We start from the raw sequence: 27952 nt of genomic DNA on the forward strand, positions 1-27952 counted from the left end.
ACAAACAAACAAAAAAAACACACAAGTGGCCAATAAACACATGAAAAATGCTTAATATTGTTAGCTGTTAGGGAAATGCAAGTCAAAACCACAATGAGATATCAGTTTATACCTACTGGGATGGCTATAAATAAAAAGCCAGGTAATAACAAGTACTGGCAAGAATGTAGAGAAATTGAAATCCTCATACACTGAGAGTGAGAATTTAAATGGAATGCTGCTTTGGAAAACAGTTTGGCAGTTCTTCAGAAAATGAAACAACATTGCTATCTGACCCAGAAATTCTGCTCCTAGCTATACATTCAAGACAATTGAAAGCATATGTTTACACAAAAACTTGTGCATGAATGTTGATAGACGCATTATTCATAATAGCCAAAAAGTAGAAACAACCCAAATATCTATTAAGAGATTAATGGCTAAATGTGGTATAGCCATATGATGAAAAATTAATACATGCTGCTGTATGAATGACACTTGAGAACATAATGCTAAGTGAAAGAAGCCAGTCATAAACGGCCATGTATATATGATTCCATTTATATGAAATGTGCAGGACAGATACATCTATATAGATAGAGGGTAAATGGGTGATTATCTAGGTCTAGAGGTTTGGAAAGAAATGGGAAGAGATGGCTAATGGGTACAGGTTTTCTTTTTACTTCCTAGGGTGATAAAAATGTTCTAAAATTGATTTTGGTGATAGTTATGCAATTCTGTGGATATGTTACAAGCTGTTGAACTGTACATTGTCAGTGGGTAAGTTTTATGGTGTGACTTACATCTCAATAAAGCTATTTTAAACAATGGAACACAGCTGCAGATAAATACCATAGCTAAAAGAAGGGTCTTAAATCACTATAAACTATCACTACATGACGTCAGCCACATTTCAGAGACCATGGGCTGTGAAATGATTAAGTCACTCATTTTTTTAGGTTGGAGACATTGTATTTTGTATAGATGTTTTTTCCATGGCAAGCTGTAGTCTGTCAGGAGGTGTAGCTTTCTTCCCTGAAGGGTGGAATATCACCCTTCCCCCGCCCCAACAATTGTGTTATATAACATGCTGTTAGCTTCGTTGGCATGCTTGCCACATGCCACTTTGTGCTGTGACCCCCCCACACATTTACTTGATAAATAATTATCCGTTCTGTGAAAGTTCTCCCACACATCGCATTCAGGCACTGCTTAAAGAAAATGCTTCCCGTTTTGCTCTCGTTAATCTGACATTTCAAATATTACATTTGGTTTCATTTTGCCTGGTTCCCATATCACTCTTGAAAGGATGGCAAGATGCTTCTGACTTGTAGAATTCACTTACTTGTATTTTTATGTTGAAGAAGACAGGAGGAAATCACCTGTGTATCTGAAGCATTAGGTGTTTTAGAGTGATTTTATACCAGCAACTTTATTCAGCATCTGTTTGCATGATGCTGTACCGTTTCTCACTTTAAAAGAGTGAGCTAAGAGCATGTTGCCTTCAGAAGCCCATGCAATTTGACTGAATATGAGAATGTTTATGTAACGCATTAATTGTACTAATATTTGTAAGCGTTTTATAGAGCCTCACATCCAGGCACCTAGACAATTGTTGACTGTTTTTGCCACTGAGGGATACAACAATAAACTAGAAACTAAAAGACTTGAAATTAAGGGAACTCATAGACCAGGAAGATTTAGAAGCAAATAACAGTTCAAAGGTCTAAGGTGCTGTGGGAGATGAGCAGCATGGGGGAGTGTGGGGTTGGCTGGGAGAGCTTACTGAAGAAAGTGATTTTTTAAACTGACTCTTGAAGATTAGGTAACCAGTTTGGCGACTCAGAGGAAGGGAGGCCCAAGGCAAAAAAGAATCACAGGAAGTATGGAGAACACATGTTGAGATAATCCTTTAAGTCAGAGGTTCTCAACTGTGGGTGATGTTGCTCCCAGGGGACATTGGGCAATATCTGGAGACACTGATATAATGTATTTTAACTGTGTGTTTTGGGGCTGGGGGTTAGAGAAGGGCAGGGAGTTGCTACAGACACCTGGAGGGTAGAGGACAGCTGTACTGTTGAACACCCTCTAGGGCACAGGGCAGGCTTCTGCAACAAAATATCATCTGGTCCAAAATGTCAGGAGTGCTACTGTTGAGAAGTCCTAGATTTAATGCATGTGATAAGATAGAGACCCCTGCAAATACTTGTGGAATTGAATGGAAGTAAACTTTTTTTTTTTGAGATGGAGTCTCTCCCTGTCCCCTAGACTGGAGTGCAATGGCATGATCTTGGCTCACTGCAACCTCTGCCATCCCAGGTTCTAGCGATTCTCCTGCCTCAGCCTCCTGAGTAGCTGGGATTACAGGTGTGAGCCACTGAGCCCAGTTAATTTTTGTATTTTTAAATAGAGACGGAGTTTCACCATGTTGGTCAGGCTGGTCTCGAACTCCTGACCTCAGGTGATCCACCTGCCTCAGCCTCCCAAAGTGCTGGGATTACAGTCGTGAGCCACCACGCCCGGCAGGAAGTAAACTTTTAAAATGTAACTTTTTAAATGTAAATTTTTTTATGTAAGTGGAATTATACCTTTTATTGAAATATATATATATTTCAATATATATAGAAATACATTTCAATATATATACAAATATGTATTTCTATATATAGAAATATGTAGGTTTCAATAAATATAGAAATATATATTTCAATATAGAAATATATATATTTAAGTATATGTATTTCAATAAAAAGTAACCATAGCTTAGTTTGGTTATAGTATAAGCAATGAAGTAAAGCCAAACGGAAAGGGTTCTGTGTCTTGACTCTTCCGTGTGATTTGTTCAGTGATGATCAGTTATTCAGGAACTACCAAGATACCAGTGTAGAAAGAAGAGCAAAGAAAGTTATTTTAAAAGAATTTTAGTAGAACTTGCAGAACATGGAGTGGGTAGAATTAGAAACAGCATTTCTAGTATATAGGTATCTGTGTTTTTCATAGAATGTAAGAATTTTCCCTAAAGATGACATTGTTGATGGTGCTGTATTGAAAACACGTTTTATATTGGCTCTGATATTAAATGGAAATCTGAATTGACATTAATATGGATTTATTTTTAAATTATATGCTGAAGGATATTGGAACGTGGGCCATAGAAAAATTTTTAACTTTTCTGAGTAAAGCCAGGATAAAATGTTTTGTACAAGAGTTTTTGTGGAGATACATTTTTATTAATCTTGCATAAATACTTTGGTGTGGGAGTGCTCAGGTATGGTATATGTATGTTTGACTTTTCAGGCAATTAAGGTTACAAAGTAATTTTACCCTTCCACCAGCAATGTATGAGAGTTCCATTTGCTCCACTTCCTTACTAACCTTTAGTTATGTTAATCTTTTTTATTTTAGCCAATTTTGACTAGTGATGTTGAGCACTTCTTCCTGTGCTTATTGGCCATTTATGTTAATTCTGTCATGAAGTGTCTATTAAAATCTTTTGCCCATTTAAAAATTGTGTTGTTGGTCTTTTTGTTATTGAATTGTAGGAATTCTTTAGAAACAAATCATTTACCACATATAATGTGAATATTTTCTCTGATCTGTGGCTTGCCTATTTTTTTTCTTCAGTGTCTTTTGATGAGAACATGTTAACTTGAATTTATCAGTTTAAAAAATTTTATTAGGGTTTTTTGCATCAAGATTTTTTTTTTTTTTTTTTTACTCTGAGGTTTTGAATAAATTTCCCCGTGTTTTCTTATAAAAGCTTTATAATTAGTCCATGACTCATGAAGATTTTTGGGGGATGTATGGTGTGAGACATGAGGGTTGAGGTTTATTTATTTTTTCCACAGGTAAATAGCCAGTATTTACATCACCTTTTATTGATAAAGACTTTCCTCTCATTTAATTGTTTTGGCATCTTTCTAAAAAATCACTTGACTGTGCATCTGTAGGTCTATTTCTAGATTATTCTGTTGCATCTCTTTGTTCTTTTGCCAGTAACACACTTACCTTGATTATTGTATCATTAGTCAGGTGGTACAAGTCCTCTGTTCTTTGTAAAACAATTTTGGCTACTGTAGGTCCTTGGTGTTTCTATATAAATTTTAGAATTAATTTATTTTTACAAGAAAACACGTAAACCCATAGGTCAATATTGTGAATACAGAACCTTATAGTTCATGAACTTGATTTTCTGTTTATTTAGATTTTCCATTTATCCCAGTAATGTTTTACAGTTTTCAGCATAGAAGTCGTGGGCATTTTTTTTTGGTGTTAAATTTTCCTGAATATTTTATGTTTCTGCATGATAATTTAAAATGATATTTGTTTTACCTTTAATTTCCAACTGTTCACTATTAGCATGTAGAAACACACTTGGTTTTTGTATCTTACAATATTGCTAAGTGCACTTATTAGTTCTATTAGTTCTGGCAGTTTCTTTAGGATTTTTAAATGTACACAGTGCTTTTTTTTTTTTTTTTGCATATGATAAAAACAGCATTAGGGCCAGGCATGGTGGTTGACACCTGTAATCCCAGCACTTTAGGAAGCTGAGGCAGGAAGATCACTTGAGCTCAGGGTTAGAGACCAACCTGGGCAATATGATGAGGTAATGAGACTTTGTCTCTTTAAAAAAAGAAAAAAAAATTAGCCAGGTATGGTGGTGTGTGCATGTAGTCCCAGCTACTCAGGAGGCTGAGATGGGAAGACAGCTTGAGCCCAGGAGGTTCAAACCTGCAGTGATCCATAATCGTGTCACTGTACTCCAGCCTGGGCAACAGAGGGAGACCCTGTCTCAAAAAAAAAGACAGCTTGATTTCTTCCTTTCCGATCTGTGTGCTTTTTAGTTTTTTTACTTGCCTGCCTACACTGCCTGAGATTGCCTGTAAAATGTTTGACAGAAGTGGTGTTATTGACCATCTTACCTTGTTCCTGATCTTATTAGGAAAAGTGTTCATTATTTTAAAGTGTGATATTAGCTGAAAATTGCTTGTAGATGTCCTTTTCATTTTGAGGAAGTTTTTATTCCCAGTTTTAAGCATGAATTGGTTGGAATTTTGACAAAATGTTTCTCAGTGTCTATTGAAATCATTAAATATGTTTCTTTAATCTTTGGATATATATTACACTGAATTTTGTAAGTTTACCTCACATTCCTGAGATTAAACTCTACTTAGTCATGATGTACTAGCTTTTTGTACACTGCTTCATCCATTTTGCTAGTATTCGGTTAAGGATTTTTACATTTATGTTCATGAGAGATATGTGTGTTATGATCTTCATTTTTAGTGTCCTTGTCTAATTTTGGTACCAAAGTTTACGATGGCTACAGAAGAGTTGGGAAGTTTTCCCTTCACTATTTTTTCGTAAGTGTGTCATATTGGTATTAAGTGTTTGAGGTAATTCACCTGTGAAGCCATCTTTGCCTAGAGTTTTCTTTGTGAGAAGTTTAAAAATTTTTAATTCATTTTATTTAGAGGATATAATGATATTCAGATTTCTTGTTTTTCTTGGGTTTTGATAAATTGTGGTTTTCAAGGAATTTATTTTCTCTAAGTTGTTGACTTTATTGGCATAAATGTCATATCAACTTGTTGCTCTCATACCTATAGGATTTATGATGGTAACTCTTGTGCTTGGTACGGATTTTTGTTTCCTATTTTCTTGATAGAGGTTTATCAATTTTGCTAATATTTTCCAAGAATCCGTATTATCCACTTTTTATTTTATTCATTTCTGAATTTCTTTTTTTTAAACTTTGCATTTAATTTGTTTTTCTTTTCATTCCCTAAGTTAGCACATATCATTAATTTTACACCTTATTTTTGAGGTGGGCATTTGAATCCATACATTTTCTAAGGACTATTTCAGCTTGCATTCCACAAATTTTGATTTGCTTTTATTACAATTCAGTTAAAAATAATTTATTTCCTTATGTGATTAGGCTATAGATTGAAAACATGTGGTATTTAGAAGTGTGTTTTAAAAATTCCAAATGGTTGGAGATATTCCACATGTCATATTATTGCTTTTTTTCTACTTAAGTACTCTTGGTCAGAGAAAACACAGTTTATATTCTATCAATATGTATCGAATATTGAAAGGATTTTTTTGCATGTGTGCCTATTGTCTTAATGACCCTTTTATGAAATATCTCTCTGTGCTAATAATTACCTTGAAGTCTACCTTCTAATAGTAATATAGCTACACTTGCTTTCTTATGCTGTTTGTACAGCATATCTTTTTTCATCCTTTTCCTTTTATCTGATTCTTTATGTTTAAACTTTTTTTATAAACAGCTTATAGAGTTCTGTTTTTAAAAATTATGTTAGCCATTGCTTTTTAATCAGAGTTTTAGTTTATATGTAATAATTATTTTATTATTATTTTTTAGAGATGGGGTTTTGCTATGTTGCCCAGACTGGTCTTGAACTCCTGACTTGAAGCCATCTTCCTTCCTTGGCTTCCTAAAGTGTTGGGATTACAGGCATGAGCCACTATGCCCAGCTGATCCATATATAACTTTTGATATGTATGGGCTTAAATCTGCCATCTTGATTTTGATTTCTAGTTTCCATGTTTGCTTTCTTTCGTTTTTTGCTGTTGCCTTTTCTATTGATTTTTAGTTAGGCCTTTTAGTGTATTTTTCAGATAGTGTCTCAGAGTATAACATGCATTTAAAAATAATCATAGTATCTGCCTTCTCAAAAATAAAGACCCTTAGAACAGTGGACGACTTCCAATCATCCTTTTGCTGTCTGTGCACTTGTTATTATCTATTCTAATTCTACATACACTATGAATGTGGGAACTACATAGTATTTGAACTACATATGTTATGAAGTAATTATACATGACTACTTTTACTTCATGAAATCAATAATCAGTGGTCTTTTAAAGAAATTTACTGTTTATTTACATACGGGTATATGCGTACATATGGGTGCAACTGTTTTGACCAGATTTTTTTTTTTTTTTTTTTTTTGAGACGGAGTCTTGCTTATATTTGTCCTTTCTGGTTTTCTTTATTCTTTTTTGCAAAACTGGATTTTTATTTTGTTGCATTAGGCTGCCTTTAGTTTGAGCATTTCTTATAATGCAGGTCTGCTAGAGAAGACTTCTTTCCTGTTTTGTCTGTGTGAAAATGTCTTGTATATTGCCTTCATTTTTGATGGATATAGAATTATTTTCATAGATTTCCCCTTATACATTTTAAAGAAGTCATTTCATTGTCTTCAGGCTTCCATTTATTTTCTGATGATAAGTTATCCATTTTTCTTACCAGTCTCTCTTCTCTCCTCTGTCGTCTTTTTCTCTTGCTGCTTTCAGGATTTCTTTTTAAATAATTTTAAGTTTTTTTTTTTTTTTTTTTTTTTTTTGCCTTGCCCAGGGTTCCATTGAGGTTCTTGGATGTATAGGTTTGATATTTCTTACTACCAGGTTTAGAAAATCTTAGTCATTATCTCTTCAAATGTTTCCTCCATTTTCTGTTTATTTTTTGGGATTCGAATTAACTTAACGTTAGAGCATTTGATGCTGCCCCTGGAGATTTCAGATTCTCTGTTTCAGTTTTCCCACCTGATTTCCATTTGTGTGTGTTTGGATCATTTCTCTTGACCCATCTTCAAAACCATTCAGTAAGTCTCTAGGAAGTTTCAAACTTTCCCACATCTTCCTGTCTTCTTCTGAGCCCTCCAAACTGTTTCACCCTCTGCCTAACTTATCTTTAGAGAGAAAGAGAGATAGGGGTGGGGTGGGGTGGGTTGGGGAACTGCCAAACACTTTTAAACCACCAGATCTGGTGAGAACTCACTATCAGGAGAGCAGCACGGGGGAAACCACTCCCGTAATCGGATCACCTTACAACAGATCCCTTCCTCGACATATGGGGATTACAATTCAAGAAACACTCCAGGCAGGCCATGCCATCTCTGAGTAGGACACAGACTAGGTGGATATGAGCAGCCCCTCAGATCCACCACAGGGCGGTCTCTCGGTCCTGCTCTCAGACTTCCTCATGAGCACTTGGGATCCCACAGACAAGAGTTGGAGGGCGGGTTCAGACTCACTTTGTGTCTAGGACTCCTAGGAATTCTAAACCATCACACCAGCCTATGTTCTACCTTTAAAATTTTGTTAAAATTCCACTGATTTCCTGTTTGTCTTGCTGCTCCACCATGGATGAAAGCAGCTGGGGTGTGTGTGTGTGTGTGTGTGTGTGTGTGTGTGTGTGTGTGTGTGTGTGTGTGTGTGTGTGTGTGTGTGTGTGTGTCTCTGTGTGTGTGTGTCTGTGTGTCTGTGTGTGTCTGTGTGTGTGTGTGTCTGTGCCTATGCGCCTGTGTCTCTGTGTCTTTGTATTCTGTCCGGGGAATGGTTTGTCACTCTTTGGATTTTCATTCATTAGGTCTTTTTTACATCTTTGCTCTTAAATGAGTTTTTGTAAAACAGTGATTTTATAGGTTCTCCATCTTGTTCTTACTGGTAGAGTGGGAATGATGTTCTCTCATAATTTTTTTACATTCCAGATGGGAGCAACAGTTCTCTAATGATTAATAGCTTGAAATCACTTTCATTGGAATATATAATCTTCTGACTGTCATTGCTCATGTGCTCTGTTTGAAACTTTTTTTTTGGTGGACAGAAGAAAGAAGTTACTATAAAGGCTTGACCTTGAGTAAAACTAGTCAACATGCTTTTGTTATCTCTGGAAAAAATTCATGATTCATAGATTTATACTTTGTTTTTTTCCCAGAAACCCTATGAGAAACTGATTACATTTCTATAACTTTAAAAACTTTTTTTTGGCTTCAGCAGTTTCCCCTTCTCATAATAAAATGTAGGGCAGAACTTGTTACATGCTGGTTTGGTTTTTTTCTTTTTCCTTTTCAACATTCCTCTTAGGAAAGCAATAGAATATTCCTGATTGTTACCATTATAAGTTTTGATACCTGCTTCTTTGTTTATTCACTTAATAGCTCCTCTATTTACAATAATGTCTCCTTAGACTTGTGAATGTTTCTCTCTGCTTTTTTCTTTGTGTATTTTCCAAATTTATAAGCTCAGTAATCTGTCACTTACAACGCAAGGGTAAAACCTGTCTCCTACATGGTTTGATAGAGCTATAGAACATGCAGTTGAAAGAGACTTAAATAGATATGGAGTGAAATGTAGAATACAGATAATAGGCAGTTTCTTATGCTTGGGCTCAGGGTAGTGCCTGATTGGTAATAGCATGTATTTGTATTTGCATTTTTTTGAATGAATGAATGAAAGAAAGAGGTTGAGATGCTGATTTATGATCTTAAGTTCTTTTATTCTTAGGAATTCTTTTAGAAAGAATTTATGAATTTAAGAACTTGTTTGTTTCTTCAGATTCCAATTCCCAAACTTACATACTACAGATAATAAGTAGGGTTTTAGATAAAGATTATCCTGGCAGCTTGCCCCTTTTCACCTGGTTTGTTTTTTTCCTTCACGAAATTTATACTTTTGCCTTTGTATTCATCAGGAATCAGTTCTGATTTGCTGTGTGTGATGAGTTATCCAGAGCTTAAAATGGTATCTGGAAGTCAGTAGGTACTCAGATTGTAGTTTGGTTGAAATGAATTATTAGGTGAGTAAGAAAATGGCAGTGTTCTCAGATGAACCGGTATAATCCATTGCAGCAATATGGTTCCAACAACCCCCAATCAGAACTTTCTCAGTTCTAATTCTTGCTCTAATGGAGTCACTAATGTTGTCTTAGCTTCTCCATCAAACGAATATATGATTGGTATTTTTTCCCTCCTTCCTTCCTTTCCACACTTCTCTATCTATAAATAAATTAAAAACAACAACAACAACAAAAAACCGCCTTGAGACAGGTTCTTGTTATTTTGCCCAGGCTGGTCTCAAACTCCTGGGTTCAAGCAATCCTCCTGCCTCAGCTTCCCAAAGTTTGTTTTTTATTTAAATGTGAATAATCCAATATACTTTGTAAAGTTTTCTGTTCTTTACTATTCTGAGATTTCACCGTATTTCCTTTACATCCATTAAATTTTATTAATAAAATATGTCCTTTGTTTCCAAAACTACAGAATTTTTATGTTTTGGTTTAACAGTGTGGTGCTGTTGATTCTGCAGTTTGAAATGTGTCTAGTGTTTCTCAAAGTCTCGTTCTTTCTTGGTGATGTCCTAGCAATTGATTATTAGAAAAGAAAAACTTGAGAAATTCGAAATGGTTGAAACATGTTCTAGCACACGTTTTACTTTTCCAACGCTAATGCTTTAGAGGCAGGGAGTCAGTAAATAGAAAATGAATATGAGCAGTCTTTGTGAGAGGATGGGAACCCAGCCTTACCTAATACTGGTGGCTGATCCCTTTAATGTAAAAGTAATGCGTTGCAAGTGTGAAGTGTTCTGAAGAATGTGTAGTGTGATGAGTTAATTCTCAATAGTGGAACTGTTTTGAGTTATTGTTACATTATTTGCCAGAATATAAACAAAGGGAATTCTTTCCTTGTGGATGATCCATTTCTACTTAATCTCTCATCTTTCAACAAATTGTTCTCTGCTGCCTTCCACAAAGGGCTGTGTGGCTCAAGTTTGAATCATTGTGCTTGGAGGCAAGACATATAATAATACTTTACTTTTTATGCTTCTTTGGATTTTTATCAGAAATAATATGGCTGTTTGATCTGAAGCATGATAATTGGTTTTTCCCTTACTTCAGTATTTATACTTCTAGTCATAACGCTTTAAGCCCTTCATCATTCAACAGTTATTTCTGTGTTTTAGGTTACTAGAATCAGTCATTCTTCTTCCTGTCCAGCATCTCTATTTGCTGCTGTATGTGTCACTGGTGAAGAATATACAACCATCTATCTTGAGTTAGTATTATTTTTCCTCCACATATGAGCATCAGTGGAAAACTTTAGGGGAGAACAAAAAGGAACTAGAGAGGACAAGGAATTTCCTGAGACTCATGGTCTGACTTTGAGAGTGTATTAGGTCCTTACTTGCTACATTGGTTCATGGTTGTCACTGATTTCCTTTACTAGTTACTGATGGTATATTGTAGTTGACCTGTCTTCTATTTGTTATTCTTGGAGCAACAGCTTTCATACTTACCATTTTGTTGCCCATGGCATGTAGAAGCACTTCTGGAATATTTCCCGAGCACCTTCATTGTTTCTTTTTTCATTTTTGCCATTCTGTATCATCCTTTTAGTCTTTTAATATTTTTTTTTACAGACAAATCTTACCTATCTTCAGATCATTCTCCACCCAGCAACCAGACTGTTCATGTACAATTTTAACCTGATCTGGCTATTCCCCTACTAAAAACCTTTAGTGGCACTTAGGATAAATTAAATCCTTAGCATGGTGTATTAGTTCATTTTCACACTGCTACAAGAACTGCCTGAGATTGGGCATTTTATAAAGAAAAGACGTTTAGGCCGGGTGTGGTGGCTCAAGCCTGTAATCCTAACACTTTAGGAGGCCTAGGCAGGCCGATCACCTTGTCAGGAGTGACCTGGTCAGGAGTTTGAGACCAGCCTGGCCAACATGGAGAAACGTGTTTCTACTAAAAATAGAAAAACTAGCTGGGCGTAGTGGCTGGGCACCTGTAATCCCAGTTACCCAGACACTGAGGTAGGAGAATTGCTTGAACCTGGGAGGCGGAGGTTGCAGTAAGCCGAGATTGCGCCACTGTACTCCAGTCTGGGAGACAGAGCGAAACTCCATCTCAAAAATAAAGAAGGGAACGGGAAGGGAGGTTTCACTGACTTAGTTTTGCAGGGTGTACAGAAACAGGAGGCATGGGTAGGGAGGCCTCAGGAAACTTACAATCATGGCAGAAGGCAAAGGGGAAGCCTGCATGTCTTACGTGGCCAGATCAGGAGGAAGCAGGGTGGTGGGGAGTGGGGGGTGCTATATACTTTCCAACAACAAGATCTTGTGAGAACTCTGTCATGAAAACAAGAAGGGGGAGGTCTACTCCTATGATTCTGTCACCTCCCACCAGGCCCCTGCTCCAACTTTGGGAATTGCAAATGCTACATGAGATTTGGGTGGGGACACAGAGCCAAAGCATCCCACATGGCCAGGGAGGCCCTGTGTGGCCGGACTCCAGCCTGCCTCCGCAGCTTTCTCTTGTGCCAGTCTCCAGCAGGCTCATGGTGCCAGTGAGGAGGGGATCTTAACTCCTCCAGAGTGTGCTTTTGGTCTCCTTTGCACCTTCTCGGCTTAGAGGACAACTCTGCATTCAAAAAAAACTTTTCTGAGGACAACTTTTTAAAGAGTCGTTTTCAGTTCACAGTCAAACGAGGAAGATAGAGATTTTCCTTATTCCCCCCTGACTCTCACGCATGCATAGCCTTCCCCATTATCAACACCCCCACCAGAATGCTGCATTTGTTAGAATTGAGGAATCTGCCTTGACATACGATAATCACCCAAAATTCATAGTTTACATTAGGGCTCACTCTTGGGTTGTACATTCTGTGGGTTTGCCCAAATGTATACTCAATGTATCCCCCATTCTAGTATCATACAGAAGATTTCACTGTCCTAAAAAGCTTGTGCTCCACCTGTTCATCCCTTTCCCTCCAGTCCCTGGCAACCAGTGATCTTTTTACTGTTTCTGTAGTTTGACCTTTTCCAGAGTGTCATCTACTTGAATCGCAAAGTATGTAGACTTTTCAGATAGGCTTCTTTCACTGAGTGGCATACATTTAAGCTCCCTCCATATATTTTCATGGCTCAGTAGCTCATTTCTTTTTAGCACTGAGTGATACTCCATCGTCAGGATGTACTACAGTTTTATTCATTCACCTAGTGAGGACATCTTGGCTCCTTCAAAGTTTTGGCAGTTGTGAGTCAAACAAAATTTGGTAGTTGTGAATAAACATCCATGCGCAGGTTCTCGTGTAGACATAGTTTTCAACTCCTTTAGGTAACTACCAAGGAATGTGACTGCTGTGTCCTACAGTAAGAGTATTTTTACTTTTGTAAGAAACAACCAGACTTTGAAAGTGTACCATTTTGCATTGCCACCAGCAGTGAATAAGAGTGCCTGTTGCTCCACATCCTCTTCAACATTTGGTGGTGTCAGTGTTTTGGATTTTGGCTATTCTAATGAGTAGTATTCAAATTGTATTTCATTTTAATTTGCCTTTCCTTGATGACATCTGATAGTGTACATCTTTTCTTAATGCTTCTCTGCCATTTGTGTATTCATATGTATATTCCATGTGACCCAATAATTCCATTTCTTGATATATACCCAAAAGAATTGAAAGCAGGGGCCTAAACAGGTATTTGTACATCCATGTTCATAGCAGCACTGTTCGCAACCGGCAAAAGGTGGAAGGAACCCAGGTGTCTCCAGATGTTGTGAATGGATGAGAAAAATGTGGTATATACACACACAATGGAATATTAGGCTTTTATTTAGTAATTGAAAGTTACTGTTCAACGGGTACAGAGTTTCAGTTTTGCAAGATGAAAAAAGTTCTGTTAATGGATGGTGGTGATGGTTATGTAACATTGTGAACATATTTAATGCCACTGAACTCTACACTTAAAAATGGTTAAGATGGTAAACTTTAGGTTACATGTATTTTACCACAGTTAAAAGTAAAAAATAAATAAATAAATAAATAAAAACAAAAACTTACCACAGTTAAATCTTAGGAAAAACTTGCCTTTTAGTGGCCAAGTGGTAACCTGATCTGTTACTGGTGTCTTTCAGGCCTGGCGTTTCCTTGACCATGCAGGCATTTTCTGAAGAGGAAAGGAAGCAGTGGTTGGAAGCTCTGGGTGGAAAGGAAGCTGTAAGAATAATCAATGGTTGAGTTTTATTTCAAAGCCTTTAGAGTTGACTTGCATTCATTTTTATGTTATTTTTGTGTAGTATTTGAGAAAAGTTCCCTGCTGAAACAGGTATTCCAAAAATCATCTTGGAAGCATTCAACATTCTGGTAACTTGGCTTGGGCAAGCAGCAGTACATATAAGACTGGCGTATCATTAGTTTTTATTTCTGTATTTTCTTTTTTTTGAGGCGGAGTCTCGCTCTGTCGCCCAGGCTGGAGTGCAGTGGCGCGATCTCGGCTCACTGCAAGCTCCGCCTCCCGGGTTCCCACCATTCTCCTGCCTCAGCCTCCCGAGTAGCTGGGACTACAGGCGCCGCCACCACGCCCGGCTAATTTTTTTGTATTTTTAGTGGAGACGGGGTTTCATTGTGTTAGCCAGGATGGTCTCGATCTCCTGACCTCGTGATCCGCCCGTCTCGGCCTCCCAAAGTGCTGGGATTACAGGCTTGAGCCACCGCGCCCGGCCTATTTCTGTATTTTCTTGACTTGCCACTCTGATTTGCTGTGCTTGAGGAAGTCATCTAAATTCTCAATTTCGTCTTGCCTACTTGATGGTACTTTGGGTGATGAACACAATAAATGTCTGCAATGCATTTTGGTCTCAGTGGAGATGGAACAGGAAATGTGAGACCAGGCAATATTATAAGTGACTGCTGTAATTATTTTGCTTGATATAACAGTTTAAACTTTCATCTAGTGGTTTACAGAATACAGTATTATGTAGCCTTAGTGAATGGGCCTCTGTATTCAGAGTGCTTTGAGGAATACATGGAAGGTAGTGGTATAGATCCAGAGGCACCAGGATTCAGTCTGTTGGCCACTATTGAAGCACTACTTTCATTTTGGTGGACTAGTGGCTTTTGAGAGTTGAGAATTTGGCACGTCATGTATTGGGGATTTAGTGAGGATAATGATAGAAAACACCACAGAACCAATTTAAATAAACTCGACTTAAAGTATTATGTATGACTCTAAATAAACTGCCATTGCAGGTACCAGGCAGGCTTATCTGGAAAGCATTTGCCAGTTCAGCAGTGTTGAGAACAAAAAAACCCAGAAAGAGCATGGTTTGAAAGTAGAGGAGGTATCATCTAGAGCAGAAACAGATTCAGAATAGAGCTTATGAAATGGGCAAAAGCTAATGTTATCTCATGGTAACAGCGCATTGGTGGGTGTATAGGAAACGAGAGCAAGGAGGCTGATCAGCAACGCGTGTGGAAATCTTGAAGTACTTGGAAAATGAAAACTCAAATTAACATAGTATAAAAATTGATTCTATATTGGGAATGTATCACTCTTACACCAAAAAAAAAAAAAAAAAAAAAGGCATCTTGATCAGATTTGGGAGTCTTACCATATTTGGAATGCATTTAGCTTCTGTAGTTTTAGTTTGATTGATTGATTGATGGAATCTCGCTCTGTTGCCCAGTCTGGAGTGCAGTGACATGACCTTGGCTCAGTGCAACCTTTGCCTCCTGGGTTCAAGCGATTCTCCTGCTTGAGTCTTCCAACTAGCTGGGATTACAGGCGTGTACCACCATGCCCAGCTAATTTTTGTAATTTTTAGTGGAGATGGGATTTCACCATGTTGGCCAGGCTGTTCTTGAACTCTTGACCTCAAATGATCCACCCACTTTGGCCTCCCAAAGTGTTGGGATTACAGGCGTAAGCCACCACACCCGGCCTTATTTCTATTTATTCTTAATTTGTCGTTGAAATTTTTAGCTGTGAATCAAGAGTATTTCCAGTGTTTATGGTTACTGAGACTGCAAAACAGGTTATACTCATCTTCTTTAGTAAAGACAGCACACTCACTAGAATGTATCTCTCCAGAGATGCAGGAAGTATATTGGATTTGCATCCATTAAAATACAGAAAAAAAAAGTGAGTTTGCATAGCAGAAAGACTAAGTCATTGAGAAATGAGACTGTTGCCAATGTCAGCATAACCTTGAAGACGTATATAACCTCTCTTTTAGTCAGGAGCCAAGTGATTAACTCAGAGATACTCAGACAAAGGCAAGTCTGCAGAAAAACAATATTCAGCTATGTATTTATATGGCGACACTGAAGGGACTGCCTATTTTTGTTGGGTGTTGTAAGCCTTGCAAATAATTTGCCAGCCTTACAGTTCTTAAAAGTTGCCTAGAATTATCATCATGCTATTTCTGTTGTAGTTACCTAAATTATGGGCAGGAGTTATCTGTTTAGGTAAATACTGATTTTTAGAAATAGTGGTGAAAACATGAGCTCCGTCTTAATGGTTAGAATACAGCAGTTTCTTTATCACTCTGTAGCTGTACAGCTGAGTATTTCAAGTATACACAAACTTTCAATAAGTCCCTTAAGGACCCTGCCCCCTTTATCTTATTTTTGCTTATTAATATTCCTCAGGGAGAGAAAAGTGGTCTCAGAGATGTTCCTTTTTGTTATTTATCTTCGCATCTGAGCATATGATAGTGTGTTATTAACTGAGAAAACACAGCGCACTGTCTGCCTGAAGTTAGTGTTGGATCCCACATATTTAGAGCTCACTCCCACAAGACTGCCTGACTTCAGATGCCCAGCACAAGTCTGGACCCTCCCATACTTCTGGCTAACTGTTCCCATGAACCCTTCATCAGTTTAATAATTTGCCAGATTAGCTCCCAGAACTCAGAGAAATACTTTACTTATATTTAGTAGTATATTATAAAAGTTACAACTCTGGAATGGCCCAGTGGAAGAGATGCATAGGACAAAGTCTGAAGTGAGGTTGAGGTGGGTGCACCAACCTCCCAGCACTTCTCATGTTCACCAATGCAGAAGCTTATCAGAGCTCGTTGTTGTTTCAGAACTCAGTCGCCAGCTCACGCCCGAAGAGACTGGTGGGTAGCGCTGAAAGAAATATCACTGGGTCTTTGTAGTATTCAGTCCCATCCTGAGATGGACTATCCAGGGCCTCTATCAGAAGTCACCTCATTATCATAAACTCACAGGTGACCAAAAGGATCTTGTTATGAATAACAAAAGACGTTCTTATTACTCAGGAAATTCCAAGAGTTTAGAAGCTCTGTGTCAGGAAGTGGGGATGAAGACCAGTTTCTTATTCTGTCACATTAACCAACATCAAGCTTATGAAAATGTGTTTTTTTTTTTTTTTTGGTATGGTCCTCAGTGTGCCTACTTGAATAATTTTTGCTGATTATTTAAAAAATACTGTTTTTCCATTCTCTCTTTTATTAGCTGTCCCATAGTTTTAATACAGCCATCATCCCAAGACCAGAAGGAAGTAAGTGCTCATTTATAAAAATGGTTGTATCATCCTTTTCCGTCTATTGCTTTGTGTACATTATGGATGTCAAGCTGTTGCTGGGGAGCTTACTTCTCTGCACCCTCTATTATATAGAGGGCTATTACATGTGATAGTCCTATATTGCATGTATTCTGTTTTACTGAATGGGGACCTCCTCAACATTTCTTGGACTACTGTAGCCCTTGTTGATCTTTCCCATCTGTGGGCTTTTCTTTTCTTTTTTTGATACAGAGTCTTGCTTTGTCACCCAGGCTGCAGTGCAGTGGCATGATCTTTGATCCTTGCAGCTTCAACCTCCTGGGCTCAGGCGATCCTCCCACTTCAGTCTCCTGAGTAGTTGGGACTACAGGCGTGTACCACCATACCTGGCCAATTTTTTTTTTATTTTTTAATTGTTTTGTTGAGGTGGGATCTTGCTATGTTGTCCAGGCTGGTCTCAAACTCCTGGCGTCAAGTGATCCTCCTACCTCTGCCTTCCAAAGTGCTGAGATTACAGGCGTGAGTCATCTTGCCTGGGCTATGAGTGTTTCTCTTTAAAAAAAAAAAAAACAACTTTCTCTACATTTCACTTTTATGTTTATTCACTTTGATTGTTATGTAATAATCACATAAGAGTTTCAAGTGTGCAACCTTGAACTTCCTGTCTGAGTTGTTAACTCCTGTGGGTAGGAGCTGTTTATAACCAGGCCCTCTTTCCTACCCTTGATATGCTTTATCTTTATGGTGCTGGACTACAGGCTATGCAAATAGTTTATCAGTGCACCTTGGACAATAGCAACAACAACTAAATATATTCAAATATTCGAGGACAACGATCTGCACATGCCACTCACTGTCTGTACTTGAAGAAAATGAAACATGCCCAGCTCTGTACCCTTGATTTTTTTTTTTTTTTTTTTAAACATAAAAATGTGATCAGATCTGCTGGGTTCCTGATGAATTTACTTTTGACATATTTGGAGAAATTAAGCTACATCTATCAGATGTCCACAGTTTGTAAACACTGTGGTTATGTAACATAGGATTCCAATATAATTGTGATCACTTGAGCCAGTGTTTGAATAAAAGACAACTCTTGTACCCTGGCACTGGCGACTGACAGGATGCCACGAGCAGCACATCCCCTGAGGCACCTTCTTACTCCTCTTCCTTCTTCCCTTCTCCCTCTCTCCTTTGTTCCTTTCTTCTTCTGACACCTCTCTTCCTTCTCCCTCCTCCTCCTCCCCCCTTTCCTTTCCCTCATTCCCTCCTCTCCCCTTTCTCTTTCCTTCTTTTCTCTTTTTTCTCTTCTTATTACAGAGACATTAAAACATATCTTTTTAAGAAAACATAGTTTTGCTAAGCAGAAATAAATACTCCACTTTATAAAGATTTGTGAATAGTGGATTCTTGAGCAGAAAACCACTGCCCAATTCATTAAAATTCTTTTCAAGCTTAGCATTATGGGTTATGTATGAAGTTTATATTCATGGTTTGTTCTTGTAACCCTTCTGAGAGCCAAGGATTAGTGTTACTGTCCTCTAGGTTCTAAATGCAGTGGCTAAGGGTACTTTTCTTAATATATATTTTTTTTTTTTGGAGATGGAGTCTCGCTCTGTCGCCCAGGCTGGAGTGCAGTGGCGTGATCTCGGCTCACTGCAAGCTCTGCCTCCCAGGTTCACGCTATTCTCCTGCCTCAGCCTCCAGAGTAGCTGGGACTACAGGCACCCCCCACCACGCCCAGCTAATTTATTGTATTTTTAGTAGAGACAGGGTTTCACCATGTTAGGCAGGATGGTCTCGATCTCCTGACCTCATGATCTGCCTGCCTCGGCCTCCCAAAGTGCTGGGATTATAAGCGTGAGCCACTGCGCCTGGCCTCTTAACTTAATTTTTGAAACAAGAATTGTCATTCATTAGGATATACAGATATGCCAGCCTAATCATAGATAAGCATCTATATTAGAAAAAGTATAAAAATTATATTTCCAAAATAGTCTGTTCTGCCATATGAATCATCTGTTTTAAATTTATTATGAAAATAATAAAATATTACTTTAAAAGCTTGGAGCATGGTGTAAAATATCAAAATTTTAATTCAAACTCATTGCCCAAATATTTTTAAAAAGCTTTTCTTAAAATTTTTCCTCCTAGGTTTTTTTTTTTTTTTAAAGGATTGTGTTCTTAGATTCTCAAGTAATTTAAGAACATTCATTCATATATATATATATATATATACACATACACACACACACATATATATATAGTTTTCTTTAACTAAGCTGCTGTTGGAATTTTTGGCAAAATATATCTTAACTGTGTCTAGATAGCTTCCCTTAGAGATTTATATCACTTTTTTTTGACTTTTAAAATGAATTATATTTATTTATTTTAAAATTATTTTACATTACAAATTTATATATTATTGGTAAATAGATATCCTGATATTCCAGCAAGTGCTCTAAATATATGAAATTCCTTCCAGGCACGGTGGCTCACACCTGTAATCCCAGCACTTTGGGAGGCCAAAGTGGTCGGATCACCTGAGGTCAGGAGTTCGAGACCAGCCTGGCCAACATGGTGCAACCTCATCTCTACTAAAAATACAAAAAATTAGCTGGGCATGGTGGTGGGCACCTGTAATCACAGCTACTTGGGAGGCTGAGGTGGAAGAATTGCTTGAACCCAGGAGGTGGAGGTTGCAGTGAGCCGAGATTGTGCCACAGCACTCTAGCTTGGGTGACAAAGTGAGACTCCATCTCAAAAAAAAAAAATATATATATATATATACACACACACACACACACACACACACACATACATATATTTAAAATAAATATATATACACACACACATAGCTTTAAGCTTTTTTTTTTTTTTTTTTTGGAGACAGCGTGTTGCTCTGTCACCTAGTGCAGTGGCATGATCATGACTCACTGCAGCCTCTACCTGCTGGGCTGAAGCTATCCTCCTCTTTCAGCCTCCTGAGCAGCTGGGACTACAGGCACCCATCTTAAATTTGACTAATTTAAAAACATCTTTAGTAGAGGTGGGGCCTAGCCATGTTCCCCAAGCAAGTCAGGTACTCCCAGGCTCAAGTGATCATTCTCCCTTGGCCTCCCAAGGTGGTGGGATTACAAGTGTGAGCCCCTGTGCCCATCTGCCTTTAGCTTTTTAATAGTAATCTAAAAATTAGTTTGGATTTAAAATTTTTTTCCTATTTTTAAAACGAAGAGAAATGTGATAATAATTGTACACTTAATGTTTTAAACTGTTTCTTGTAGGTGCACAGTTGGATAAGTTGGGGTTCACAATTATCAGAAAATGCATCAGTGCTGTTGAAACACGAGGTAATATGAATCATTTCATTCATGAGAGGCTATAGGTATGTAAAATCTAATAGTCATTAAAATACTTCTTGCATTTAAGTGTTACAAAATGAAATGTGCTAACACAAAATGCTCATTCTGAGTATCAGAAGGGTCAGTTATTCATTTACTATGACAATGAGGGATTTTCCTTTTTATTTACATATTTCTTCCCTGTATTAAAACATGAGGTCAGTGTTGAAATGAGAAGTGTCTTAGTCTGTTAGATCTGCCATAGCAAGATAGTACAAATTGGGTGGCTTAAAGAATAGAAATTTATTTTCTCATGGTTCTGAAGGCTGGAAGTTCAAGATCAAGATGTCAAATTCAAGATTTCTTCTGAGGCCTCCCCTCTTGGCTTGCAGGTGGCCACCTTCCCGCTGTGTCCTTAGATTGCCTTTTTTTCTGTGTACCCATGTCCCTGGTGTCTCTTTTACATGTCGAAATTTCTTCTTATAAGGGCCTATTAGATTAGAGCCCACCCTGAAGGCTGCCTTTTAACTTACTTATATCTTTAAAGCTCCCATCTCTAAACACAGTCCCGTTCTGAGAAACTGGTGGTTAGGGCTTCAACATAAAAATTTTAGGGGGATACAGTTCAGCCCGTAAGAATCCTTAGAAGAATCAGCAGTGATGTACAACTGATTGTAATCACTTTTTGTTGAAGCACTCTGAAGATACTCTCCGCCCTCCATTGTTGTGTGGGTCTCTATTTAAAACAATTAACTTGCCAGATGTGGTGGCTCATGCCTGTAATCCCAGCACTTTGGGAGGTTGAGGTAGGCAGATCACCTGAGGCTGGGAGTTGGAGACCATCCTGGCGAAGATGGTGAAACCCCATCTCTACTAAAAATAGAAAAATTGCTGGGCGTGATGCACACACCTGTAATCCCGGCTACTTGGGAGGCTGAGGCAGGAGAATTGGTTGAACCTGGGAGACAGAGGTTGCAGTGAGCCGAAATCGAGGCTGGAACCTGGGTGATAGAGCGAGATTCCATCTCAGAAAAAAAAAAAAAAATCTGCTTTATTGAGGTATAATTTGCAGACAGTAAAATTCACTGATTTTAATTGTACAAATGGAAGAGTCTTGAAAACATACACAGTTGTGATACTAGTACACACATAGAAAATTTGTTTCCCCCACTGAGTTCTTTTCTGGCCCCTGCCTCCCTCCCTTCCTGTATTTGCTGCGTTGCTCTTTTTTTTAATTTGTTTTAAGACAGGGTCTCACTGTGTCACCCAGGCTGGAGTATAGTGGTGCAGTCATAGCTCACTGCAGCCTAAAATTCCTGGGCTCAAGCAGTCCTCCTGCCGCCTGGGCCTCCCAAAGTGCTGGAATTACAGACAAGAGCCACCATGCCTGTCCCTGAGCTACTTTTTATCATGCATGCTCTGCCCCCCCACCTTTTTTTTTTTTTTTTTTTTTTTTTTTTTAACATTTTCAGCATTTTTGTACAAATGGAATCATGCAGTGTATAGTCTTTTACTCTGGCTTTGTGTGTGTAATGCTTTTGAGATTCATCAATTGGGTGGATACTTAGCTCTATAAATTTCTGTTTATTGCCTGGTAATATTCCATTATATGGATATACCACAATTTGTTTATCCATTCACCTATTGATAAATATTTGGGTTGTTTTTCCAGTTTAAATTTAAGGAAAGCTAACTCCTCCACTGACCAATAGCCCAAAACATTTTTTTTAAAGTCTCTAAGCAAAAATTGGGTCCTTTTGCTATGCAGCCATTCCAGCAGACTTTAGAGAAATGAAATATTAAACATTGCAAAACAGGCTTTTTCTGGAGGTTGACATTCTCTTTGTTTAGAGATCTAGTGAAGTATGTATAAATGGAATATTTTATTCACTCTCATATATTCTATATTACAGTCTGACTTTGAATGCCTTAGTGGGGTGAAGTACTGCCTTCACATTCTCTCTCCAAACAAAGTCTTTGTTACAAAGACAGGACTGCCACCTGTGAAATTAGTGTGTCGGATAACGGCAGAGTAGGAGCTGTTGTGTGATTTGGGGATTTGCCTATCAATAACAACAACCCATGCCACAGAAAGCCATTCTTCCCACATTCTCTTGCAGTGGCAATTCACACTGACAGGTTTTCATTCATTTCAGTCTGCACTGAAGTTGAGCTGGCAAATTTGTTTCTTATCCTGGTACCTCGAAAGAATTTCAGGAAAAAAAAAATCCTGCAATTTCAGTATCTTTCTCTTAATACTCATGTTTCTTTTTTTCTGAGTTTCTTAAGTAGAACTTTGTGTCATTTGCATGCTTATTAATTTGGATAAATTATTTCCCAAAAGGGCATGTTTTATACATACTTATTTCTGCCTGAATAGATGCAGATCTATCTAGAAGGCTTTCTGATTGGTATGTGTGGTTTCATGGAGTGTTATGTACATTGAATGGCATAAATATATATTGGAATCTGGATGTATTGAATATGTTTTTATAAGTATATAGATGTTGAATAGGTCTACACATTTTATGTTAGCTTTTCTCATTTAAAAATAAGAGACAAAAAGCATATATTTTTCTTTTTGAATATTTTTCCCCCCAACGTTTGCTTTCAGTGGAGTAATAGACTAAAAATAAGAGTTTAAAAGAATCGACAGTCGGAACTTATTATTGAAAATGATGAGGACAGCTTGGTGCCACTGGCTGACACCTATGATCCCAGCACTTTGGGAGGTTGAGGTGGGAGGATTGCTTGAGCCCAAGAGTTCAAGACCAGTCTGGGCAGCATAGCATGACCCTGTCTCTATAAAAAGTTTTAAAAATTAGCTGAGGGTTATACTGTGTGCTTGTGGTGACAGCTAATCAGGAGGCTGAGGTGGGAGGATCACTTGATCCCAGGGATTGAGGCCACAGTGAGCTTGGAAAACAGGTAAAGAGAAAGAAATAGTTGGTAAATAGCATTAACAACTACTGGATACTTCTTGAGTCTACATGACTAATGACCAGAAGCATTTAATGAGATCTAATTGAAGAATTACTTCTAATCACTGTTTTCATGTTCTAAATATGATTATCTAAAAACTAGTATTTTATATGGTTTGGTTAAAGCCATTAGCCTTTTTCTTACCGTTTCATCTCGTGTCTTCCTGTTTTTGATCTGACTGCTTAGAACATATTTATTGCAACATAAACATAAACCCAAAGACTACTGTGAAAATACTTACTATTTAAATGGAATTTCTCTTAAGCCATCTATTCAGTTTGTGTGTATGACTTATGAAATGTTCCATATTTTTCTCCTGTAACTTTGTCCCATGGATTGCACCAACCAGAAAAAGTTTTTAGCTTTGAGCACGAAGTAATTTTTCTCTAATTGTTTTTGTGGCCAAAAGTTTATTTGCCTTGGCTCAAAATAAACTGGAGATCTGGCAGTGCCCAGATTATTCACAGGACAGATACTCAGGAAGCCTGAACATCATAAATTGGATTCACAGGAGCAATTTTTGTGGCTTTGTAGCAGAAACTTCAGTGAAGGAGTAATTTCTGTGGCTCTGTAGCAGAAACTTCTGTGAATGGTAAAGATATGAGATCCATTGCTGATGTTGCAAAAGGAAGTGATTCCAGTATCCACATCCAGGAAAATTTCTACATGGTATAGCTGCAGGGGCTTATCTAGAGGGTAAAGGCACAGTGTGCTGCCTGAGAGGAGCTCTTCTTTTCTCAAACCTAGAGCCTGGAAGCCAAGTTCTGAAGACAGTGGAATTGCCCCTTGTTAGTATAATTAACAGATTGTTAGCAAACACCTAGATCCCATTCTTTGCTTGCCCCCACATCTGCCTCCCAGTAATGGTGGCCAGAGGTGAACTGAGGGGAGCCAGGATACAGATGATGTGTTTGAATCTCTCAGCATATTCTCTGTGATTCTTTTAGAAATGTCCACAACAAACACGCCTTCGGTCATCAAAAATGATACATGGATTGTTCCTGTGTCACCATCCAAGATCACATACACTTGGAACATCAGCATCCTTTGATTCAGGTGTAGAATAGCTCTCAGCTGGGGCTTTACTTCCTTTATTTGGAAACTGCCTTCCCCAGCTGGTAATTGGGCCTGCTGGCATTCTTCAGAGTGACCACAGAGCAGAAGAGGCACAATGAACCTTCCCCATCAGATTCCTTGAAAATTGAGCTGATATATTGAAGGCAGCAGACAGATTCACAATTTAGGGACATGGGTTTTTCAAGATATGATAAACAGACAACACATGTACTTCTCTAAATTGTTCTGTCATGGCCACTTGTCTCCTCCACTAGGTTCTCCCGTGTCCTCCAGCTGCTTCCACTGACAGCTCGATTGTGAAGTGAGCTTCAGTTACAAGAGGCTTGTATACAGAGGGTCCCTTCCCACCTTGTTCACATTCTAATCCTCCCGAATTCAATCAGATTTTGATTTAATTCTGCCACAAATTAGTTTTTTTCTGAAGCCATAGACAGATTGCCATAAACAAAGGAGATCATTTTAACTTAAGAGTTTCAAAAAGTAATATGGACAAAATATTGGCTTATTCTAGATTAGGTCATATATTTCATGGATGTTGATAGAAGATACAGGATTATGGCTAAAACTTTTGAAATGAAATATTTGACTAAAATTTTTATGAATGGAACTAATTTCCAGTAGTTTTTGATCATGAAAATAAAATCTCATTTTGATTAATTTATCACATTTACTCAGAGGTCTTTCCTAAAGTTGCGTTTATTAAACCAGTGATTTATTCAAAATGAATAAGATGATGAAGATACCCACTTAGAAACTTGGTGTAAAAAAATCATAAAACTGTTCATCTGCAATCAGGCAGCCTTAGGAGGTCCAGTATTTTGTTTGGTTTCGTTTGGTTGTAGTATCAAAACCAAAAGGTATTTTTATGATCTTACTGCTTCTGTTATATCACAACATATGTATATATAAAATGAGATACATTTATTTAAATACACTGGATTTTGAAGGCGGAATAAGAAAAACTGTCTCATTAAGATTTTTTTTTCTTTTCTTTTCTTTTCTTTTCTTTTCTTTTTTTTTTTTTTTTTTTGAGACGGAGTCTCATTCTGTTGCCCAGGCTGGAGTGCAGTGGCGCGATCTCGGCTCACTGCAAGCTCCACTTCCTGGGTTCATGCCATTCTCCTGCCTCAGCCTTCAGAGTAGCTGGGACTACAGGTGCCTGCCACCATGCCTGGCTAATTTTTCGTATTTTTAGTAGAGATGGAGTTTCACCGTGTTAGACAGGATGGTCTCGATCTCCTGACCTCATGATCCGCCCACCTTGGCCTCCCAAAGTGCTGGGATGACAGGCGTGAGCCACTGTGCCCGGCCCTCATTAAGATCTTTGAAAAATGTTTTTATGATCAGTGTAAACCCATGTTAAAAATGATAAAACGTTTTGCCGATTGAAATCATTTTGACTTGGTTCCTTGTACTTTATTTAGTATGGCTACTAGAAAACGTATAATTGCATAGATGGGTCACATTGTCTTTCTATTGGCCATCTCTGGTCTGGACTTAGGGGCCCTTCAGTTCCCTAGCTCTCCAGCCTGCCTGGGGCACAGACCCATCACGACAGCTGTGAGGTTGAGTAAGCCAGTTGGGGAAATTTAATTCACGATCTCGTAGAGTAGCCCAAGCTATGGTTGACTGAGAAAAGAAAGAATATGTCACGTTTCTCACATGAGTACTGAGAATCTAGTCCTGCCTGTAGCTCCTAGAGCAGAGGACCAAGCGTCTCTGAGGACACACATTGTGCCTGGCATTGAGTTGGCCTCAGACAACACTTGCTGTATTAACTATTCAATTCTTGGGACCTTACTCTCTCATACTTACCTTTTGTACAAAAGTAAGAATTAAAAAAGAAATTACATAAGATTGCACTCATTTTTCCTTTTCTACTAAATTCTCTTCTGGCCTCCAATTGCTTCTGAAGGTGGCTCAGTTCTCCTTACATCTTTCTTAACATGTTCTTTTGAAAATGACATTTGACATATTTATTAAAAACTTTACCTGTGATATTATTGTAGTATTTGCAAGGCTTCAGAGAAATGTCTAAAATGTACTATCCTTCTCAGTACTCTAAGATGACTTTTTTAGTGTATAACATACCTTAAAATAACATATACTTATATGACCTATGGATATTAATATATCTTGGTAGGACTGGCAATTATTTAGAAATTATTCTAGTTTTGAGATGAGAAAAAACTCCATTTTGCTACAGTGTCAGCATAAATTAACAAACCATATTTTTCCATAGAGTAGTTTGCTCATGATGTTTTGGCATGTGTGGGAGTCACATCAACTGGTCTTTCATCCATTTGCCAAATATTTGCTAATAATACGTACCGGCTCTACTGCTAGGAAGTGACTGCTTTCTTATACCAAGCAAAAAGACTTCCTAAAGCAGTTGTTCCCAAATTTTGCTGCACTTTGAAATTACCTGAGATTTTTTGGAGACGGAGTCTCCCTCTGTTGCCCAAGCTGGAGTACAGTGGCATGATCTTCGCTCACTGCAGCCTCCGTCTCCGCCTCCCAGATTCAAGTGATTCTTCTGCCTCAGCCTCCTGCATAGCTGGGATTACAGGCGTGGGCCACAACGCCCAGCTAATTTTTTTGTATTTTTAGTAGAGGTAGTGGTTCACCATGTTGGCCAGGCTGGTCTCGAACTCCTGATCCTAAGTGATCTACCCTCCTCGGCCTCTCAAAGTGCTGGGATTACAGGCATGAGCCACTGCGGCTGGCCTTAAAAATGTTGATGCCAGGCTCTCACACCGTGTCAACCTCACTTAATTGCTATTGGATGTGGACTGGGAAGTAGGATTTTTTTCATCTCCCCAGGTGATTCTAATATGTAGCAAAACTTGGGAGACCACTGCCCTAATGGAAGAGTTGCTTGTGTGCTGGAGAAATGGGATACATGATTGTTACCTTCATGTTGATAGTTTCCTGCTACATGGGGAGCTTTTCTCTTAATGTCTTTTAAAGAATAACACAACCTGGCTGGGCGTCGTGGCTCATGCCTATAAGTGAGGTAACTGATTCTGGATAATAGGTCTGGCAGTGGGGTAGATAGTGCAGATATAGCAGAATGATTTTGTTGAAGTTGTACCAGTCACATTTAGCAGTTGGCTGTATATAGAGGATAGGAATTCTGCGAGGAGTCTTACCTTGAAGTGTTAGTTTGGGTAATGAAGGATGTCAAGGAAATTGAGAGGTCCGTGACCCCGTAACGTATACCAGGAGCACTAGGGGTGCTTCTTGGAAATTCAGATTGCTGGTCTCAGTCCACGTCTGTTGAATCAGAATTGTTGACGGTTGAGTCTCTCTGCTTTAGACAGTGAGAGATCCAATAGGAATAGTCAGGTGGAGAGAAGAATTTTCTAATATTCTGCCTTTAGGAGACAGAAGAAGCCACAGGGGCTTTCCTGAGAGAGTAGGGTTTATGAAGGCCCTGGGTT

At 38.2% G+C, this 27952-nt stretch overlaps 1 protein-coding gene across 11 annotated transcripts in view; it reads left to right on the forward strand.

The window, feature by feature from the left end:
- ARHGAP10 (Rho GTPase activating protein 10) overlaps positions 1–27952 on the forward strand; it is a 352159-nt gene that overhangs the window by 175947 nt on the left and 148260 nt on the right. For all 11 annotated transcript variants that reach the window (XR_012435152.1, XR_012435153.1, XM_045391864.2 and 8 more), the window contains 3 exons: positions 13715–13796; positions 17061–17106; positions 20394–20459. Coding sequence is in view for 9 of the 11 variants with exons in the window: in XM_045391864.2 (XP_045247799.2) it covers positions 13715–13796; positions 17061–17106; positions 20394–20459 (194 nt within the window). In the remaining 2 variants the exon portion in view is untranslated. The remainder of the gene's footprint in view (positions 1–13714; positions 13797–17060; positions 17107–20393; positions 20460–27952) is intronic.

This window comes from Macaca fascicularis, chromosome 5, assembly GCF_037993035.2.
Source record: "Macaca fascicularis isolate 582-1 chromosome 5, T2T-MFA8v1.1".
In the NCBI taxonomy this organism is placed as follows: Eukaryota; Metazoa; Chordata; class Mammalia; order Primates; family Cercopithecidae; genus Macaca; species Macaca fascicularis.